This window comes from Lissotriton vulgaris, chromosome 9, assembly GCF_964263255.1.
Source record: "Lissotriton vulgaris chromosome 9, aLisVul1.2, whole genome shotgun sequence".
Classification (NCBI taxonomy): domain Eukaryota; kingdom Metazoa; phylum Chordata; class Amphibia; order Caudata; family Salamandridae; genus Lissotriton; species Lissotriton vulgaris.
In genome coordinates this window covers 559,490,327-559,497,298 of record NC_141697.1, presented here as the reverse complement: position 1 = coordinate 559,497,298, position 6,972 = coordinate 559,490,327, and the positions used below count along the sequence as shown (strand labels likewise).

At 45.7% G+C, this 6,972-nt stretch overlaps 1 protein-coding gene across 1 annotated transcript; it reads right to left on the bottom strand.

Moving 5' to 3' along the window:
* Positions 1 to 3,153: 3,153 nt before the first annotated feature.
* On the bottom strand, positions 3,154 to 5,498 carry LOC147691792 (insulinoma-associated protein 1a-like). The gene has a single exon (XM_086936684.1). The coding sequence runs from the start codon at positions 5,285 to 5,287 to the stop codon at positions 3,965 to 3,967; it is 1,323 nt and encodes a 440-aa protein (XP_086792810.1). The 5' UTR covers positions 5,288 to 5,498; the 3' UTR covers positions 3,154 to 3,964.
* Between the last annotated feature and the right edge of the window lie 1,474 nt (positions 5,499 to 6,972).

Genomic DNA, 6,972 nt, shown 5'->3' with positions numbered 1-6,972 from the left:
GCAATAGAGGTATTTATGAATTTTCAGTAGGACCAACCTCACCTGATCCTTCGATTCTCAACATCCTCCAAGGGTGATGCCTTCTAAAAACATTACTAAGCAGATCTGGGACCAGGCCCCATCCCATTCTCTGTAAAAAAAAAAAACAAGGGTCTTAAACCGTAGGCACTGCTTCATGGGGACATGAGCATTTTCCCTAGTCCTATGCTCCATTGCTGGTTACGCAAAGTGGATTTCCAGGTAGAAAAAAGTTCAAAGGAAAGAGATGAAATATTGTTCTTTCTTAATCTGTTTAACCAGCAGTTGTAATTATTTTTAAGGACCTGCCAACCAGTGGTCACCTTACTCTGGCAGAGACACTGTGATGCTGCACCTCAACGGTTCACTAGGATAAGAATGTCGTTTTCTTACTAGAGGTAAGACGTGATGTCACAGCTAGGCTTTAGAAAGGGAATCGGATACAGGTTTTTTATATACTGTACTTGGAACTCATAATCAGGGTCCATATTAGCATAAGAGAACTTACTGCACATACTGTATATATTTATTAGAGTTCACAATGTTCTTAACACTTATTAAGGGTAGAGATGAGTGTCTGCGGTGACAGTCTACGCTGCACCGCAACATATGTTCATGTTTGCATTGATTAAATGATATGTCTGTGCTTTTACAAACAACACTTTAAAGTGCGTTTTTATGATATAACAATCACCTTGATAAAGGTAAAAGTGGATTGTGTTATTTCCAAGTGAGAATGAGAACTTACAGGGGCAACAACTGATCCTGGTTTCCCTATAAGGAAAACTGTGCATTCATTAAGTGTTTTGTGGATGTATTCTCTTACATTTAGCTACTTACCGCCTCATTGCCAACTCCCTTAATAAACCTAAGCCCTTTTGTTCTGCACTGAATCTGTATTACAGGACATAAGCTTTCTAAAGCCAATGATATTACAAAGTGGAGATTGGACTCATCTGAGCCCAATACATCACTGAGGCCAGGCTCACTTCAGATAAATAATATCACAAAGATACAGCCCACCTCCTCTCTACTAGAACAAAGAGAACCGCTCACCTCACCTTAGCTACAGTCACATACTACTGGAAAACTATGACAGAAATGTAGTGCTACAAAAGTACTGCGACTAAAAGATTTCAAGATGGTAAGTACTTAAACGTAACTAACTGTAGGTTTACTATATGTAACTAATTTATGTAACTTGATGATATATGCATCTTTAAGAGATGTAAAGTTGGGAAAAGCAAATCTACATTTATCTATATATACTTACCAGCAGGATATTTTGGTTCTCAATATTTAGCAATGATATTTTTGTAGGGCGACTTTTTGGTCCTCATCATTCAGACATATAGCACAGCGTTGGGTTGCTAAATAATATGTTAGCACAGATATCAAAGCCACCAGCCGCCTCTACTGTCTTGCAGCCTAGAGGCCTAAGGTGTTTCAGGGGCTGTTGCAAAACAGAGAAAGTTACTGCATTACAGTGGAGACCAAGGATTGAGCTCAGCTTTGCTGCAGCATGTACCCAGCTCTGTTAGAGTACATTTATCTCACTATCATCCTTTGTATTACAACACACAAATTCGACTCACAGGTGCTCTATCAAAGCTGAATGATCAGAATAATTTCACCTATACCACACATAAAATAAATTAAGGTGTAGATGTATATAGCGTAGTTTACCACCGGTGAGGGCATCCGGACGCTGTCCTCGGGCACGGGGCGATTAAGTGATATGCTCAGAATCACAGGGTGCTTTGTCAATGCCGAGACTCGGACCCAGATCCCCAGCTCCCGAGTCGGAAGCTCTGGCTACTGAGTGCCCTAAACTTTATTGCAGGGCCGACACTGTATGCACCTCATGCTCTGAGGGTGCTGCTCAAGGAAAAAACAAATAAACTAAAAAAAAAAATCAACGAGGAATGCCTAGCCCTGGTGGCTTGCACATATATCGATCAAGACAGGTCTATGTTAGCCGGAAACGATTTCTGGTGCAGTTAAGTGCCAAACCCATAAACATTAAACATCTAGGTGTTGTAACGAAAGGTGCACGTCTTTTATCTCTCACACGCAGGCCCCCCCCCCCCACACACACACATACAAAATGTCCATGTTTTATTTCCACAGCACCATCATGGGCACTGCCAACTCAGCCATCCCAGGTGCGTTAGGCAATCAATGTCTGTGGTGTCTGGTTCCATTGCTGAATGTGGCAGCGTGTTTGGTGGACCTTGCTGCCTAGCGCCTCCATTCAATCTATGACACCTGCAACAAGTCCGGGATTTTTTGCCAAGATACCTTTGCACACCTTTTGCACACATACTAACAACGTTTAACCCGAAACAACAACTCCCAGGATCCAATTTGCAATCAACTAACAATTTAGTACTGGCTGAAGATGTCACGCATGACATGAGGACTCTTTGCAGTTATGAAAGTGGTGGAATCTTAGTTATTGTTGAAAAGACGTGTGTATGCCCTCCTTATGACAGACGCGACCTGCGACACTCCTGACCTTGATTTACTTTCACACTGCCACCAAATAGCAAGCTGTGCCGCCAACACTGTATGTTGACTGGGCTCAAACTGTCCGCACAACACTGCACATTGTTGTTACTTACAGCTCCCTCTCCCTCCTCCAGACATATAGCCTGCATTTTCATATAACATGTTTTTCTTACGCAGTGACTGCTTGCCCCATTGTAAAATTCGCAAGTTTCGGGACTCTGATGTTATGTTTTTCAGCCGATCTCGCTGTCAGGGACCTGTGGCTTCTTAGCACTAACAATAAAACCCATTACTGCACCCAACTCAATGGTGCAGTTTTAGTCATTGGAAGCATGAAAGTTCGAATCTCTGGTGCTAGAAAAGGCGACCTACGTGTTTCATAGATATGTCTGCAATAGCACATTTTTCAACTGAACTAACTTAAATTGAGGTCCCCGGATATGTAGAGGTGCATTCCAAGACACTGAACTATTTGTATTTTATGCTTTGTAAAACCGCGGTTCATGATTCTTACACATCACTTCTTTACCACTGCTGATGCCAAAGGTACTCTTCCCTCCCAGTTAACACAAACTACCACAACTTCAGGTTGTATGTCAATATTTTTTTATTAGCGTTGCTTGATCACATTTTAGGGGTTCCTTTGGAGCACAATGGTCAGTAGGTAAACATTAAGAAAAGGCAGAGGTCCTGTTTCAATTCTTATCAAACACACATTTCAAATATTCCCCAATTGTAAGAGCTTGTTTTGTCCTCAACTCCTTTGAATTTGAGGAGTGCCTTTTTTGTTAAAATAGAAATTTCACCTCACACACTATCATATAAATACCGAATAAAAAGCAGCAAATGTGGTTTAAATACAAAATGCAATATATAAATAAATTGTAAACTTTAACCGGGTGTCAAAGAAGTGGCCCGGGCTATACACATCACACAAAAAGCACATCCTCGCGAAAAAACGTATAAATATATATATATCTTATATAATCAATATATAAAGTAGGTAGAATTGTCTCGAATTTAACACAGAAAAGGGGAATTTCTGTAGAGGGTAAAGTCTTACATTCGAAGTCTCTGGAACTGTTGGGTCAGAGATACAAAGTCCGTTTCCTAGGACTGGGCATGACGGCATTTCTGAAAAAGTTAAAGCTGGGAACCACTTAGAATCTGTGATTTCAGTAGGCCGGAGATGCCAAGTGATCCTTATCTGCTGACAAGTTCAGGCTAAAGGGCAGAGAAAGCGAAGTTAAAGCTGAAGACCTTGCAGAGACTGTTGTAACAAACCTGGAGAATGGGCCTGGGACAGACAGTAGGACAGAAAAGTACAGAATAAGCAATCATAAAAGTGACGCCTGGGAAAATGGCGCGATAGTCATATTTTCATTCACACTCGATGTCTTTATGCCACAGGTGGCTCTCTTTGGGAGTATCCACCTCAGGCATGTTGGGGAACCTGTAGTAGGATTACCTGCCTGGTCTCTGACGGATGGCATCGGTTGATGTGCCGGGTGAGGCCAGCAGAGGAGAAAAGGGTCTCAGGACAGAATCTGCAAGGGTGAGCCTGTGCCCCCTGACCATGGTACGAGGCGGAAGTTCTAGAAAGGCTCATAATGGCTGCCTTGCTCTCCTTGAAGACCAGGGCCAGGGGCTCGTCCCTTGGTGGTGAATGCGGAAGGCCCTGTATGCTGGCTGGGCTGTGGCTTTCAGACAAGACATTGGACAAGGCCTGGCTCTCTGACAGGACATTTGCCATTGTGGCTGCAGCACTGGACCGGTTGTGTAGTGCCAGGTGTTTCCGCAGGTAGGCCTGACGCCTAAACTTCTTGTTGCAGTGTGAGCAGTCATACAGCTCCTCATCAGAGTCAGAGGTTTGAGGCGAAGGAGTAGCCACCTCTTGCTTCTCTGGACCGGGGCTCTGGTTTTCCTTGGCATTGTCGGACTGGTGGGCTACTTGTTGTTCAACTGTTGGAGGGCTCCTTGGTTTATGCCATCGACGGTGGGAAGCCAGGTTGGCTGGGCAGCTGAAGACCTTGTCACATTCATCACAGCGGTACTCAACCCGTATGATCCTTGAGCACTTATGCTGTGCCAGGGATAGAGGGTCGGCATACTGCTCACGGCACAACTGACAGACAAAGCCCCCCAATGGGCTGCTGGCCCGGTGTTTGGCATCCTCAGGGTCCTCCCGGATCCTCAGGCCCAGAACTGGGGAGGTAGTCATTTCATCCCGACAACTCTTCTTCTCAGTCTTCAGCCTCTTGGCTTGAACTCTGACTTTGTTATCAGTGCTGATGGCACTGGTGTCACCAGGTCTCTTGGCACTCTGGGTCAATGTGCAGATGGAGTCCAGCTTGGCTTCTATGGCAGCGTAGGAGGGTAGGAAGGCCAACCGCTGGCCCAAGGAGGCAAAGGCAGCCAGGCTTGCTGGAAATGACCCTGTCAGAACTGGGGAGCTGGAGTTCAGGGTTCTGTCCATCAAACTCTGGTCATGCTGGAGGGTGCCCACGGGCCTCCCAGGGCTGCATGCAGGTGCACAAGATGCTTCAGTCACCCCACAACCAGTGGCTGGCACCTCTGTTCCAAGGATGGGCACTGGTAGAATTGGCCTGGGCCTCTCTGGGTGCATCCAGGTGGATGTGATGACACTGGCGAAGCTGATGGGCAATGGTGACTGGGACCGGTCGTCGTCATCCTCCCGGACCCTGTAAGACAAGGGGCCCGGCTTCCGGGTTCTCTTTACTAGGAACCCTCGAGGCATCTCGAAAAGAGTGACGTCCAAATGGAGCGGCTCTGGCTTGGCACTCGACGGCGGCAGTGGGTGCCCAACTCAAAAGAGCGTCAACTGAACTCAAAGGAAGTCACGAAAAGTCAGTCAATGGGCGGCAACGCCAGTCAAAGGAACTCGGCTTCTCAAGACAAGTCGGTGCAAGTCAGACCTCCCAGCGCACCAGCTATGTAGCGCGTCCCTTGCGACGGGGCTTCTGATGCTCAAGGGCAGGCCGAGCCAGGTATTTGAAGGCTCCAGGCCCCCACCACCCGCCCATCCCAAACGAGGAGCTGCAGATGGTCTGTCGAGAGCAGCCAATGGGAGGGTGGCGGTTGTGAGGGTAGGCAGGTGGAGGGGGGTCTCCGGGGAAGGAAGCAGATGGCAGCCTCCACCACCCCGACGCGTGGTATGGAGATTGGGGGCAAAGATGCCACACGCCAAGGCCCCCACCTAACCCCCCGAGGCACGCCTCGAACAAAAGGAGGCCTCACTCCCCTGGTCCCGTTTCAAGACACACGTGCCCGGCCCTTTGTCCCTATTCAATAAGAAGGAGAATGCAACAGAGAATAGGAGCCTTCCTCGGAGAGGGGGTTGTGGGGTGGGGCGTCAGCAAAGAACCCCCATCCCCTTCTCTAAACAGCCCCTTTCCAACTGCAGCATCTCCAGTGAGCATGGAAGTGCCCCAGGGAGTCTGCTGCGCACAATAGCTGCAGTCTGCCAGCCTTTCAGACATAATTTAACCCTTTTCTTTACGAACCATTCCCCCATGCCCAACTAAAAGTCCTCAGAACAAGAAAACGTTTTTTTTTTCTTTTTACACAAATAGGTTTATCTCCCTTTGAAAAGCGGTGCATTCCGGCTGCAGAATTCATAAACAAAATACGAAGAGAGGGTTCTTCCTTTGGGAAGTGGTGCACTTCTAGTGCAGAATTCAATCAGTAAATGTTTTCAGGTGACGAGATGGAGAGTGGGACGAATGAGAAGTTACAGAGGATTAAGGGGGCCGAGATGTGTGTTAGGAAACCTGCACGAACAGTATGAAGGGCAGGTGGGATATATGGCCAGTAAAGGTAATTAACAAGCAGAGGAAGTGAGCAAAAAGCAAAAGACGCAGGAGGACGAGAAATGAAGAGGGAGGAAGTCATAGAAGAAAAAAGAAACACCAAGAAATAAAGAAAGCATGAAAGAAATGAACGAAAGACAGACTATCGAAAGTAGGATGGTGAGATAAAGAGAAGAAAAAGAAAGCAGGGAACGATAAAAACAATAACAAGAAAAAGGGAAACAAGAAAAGAGAAATCAAGAATTATAGAAAGAAGGACAGGGTGCAAACTATATAAAGAAGTGAAATAAATAGAGAAAGGTAAAGGAAAAAGAAAAACGTACAAAACGAACACAAAATAATAAATTCAAAGAATGAAGGAGAGAAAAAGAAAGGAAATAACAACAACATGAGCAAGGAACAAAATAGAACAGGAGAAAGAAAGAGAACATGAAAGAAGGAAGAAAATAAGTAGAAAAGGGATCTTACGAGAAAGCGGCATAGGGGCAAACAGTTAGGGGAAGATTGTGGAAAAGTGAACAAAAGAGAAAAAAATAAGGGTACAAGCAAAAACAAGGCAGATGACTGCAGCACAAAAGCAGAGAACAAAGCAAGAAAGTTAGGGGAATAACGA

Coding starts and splice junctions, on each gene's coding strand:
- LOC147691792 (XM_086936684.1), bottom strand. CDS start 5,287: ATGCCTCGAGGGTTCCTAGTAAAGAGAACCCGGAAGCCGGGCCCCTTG.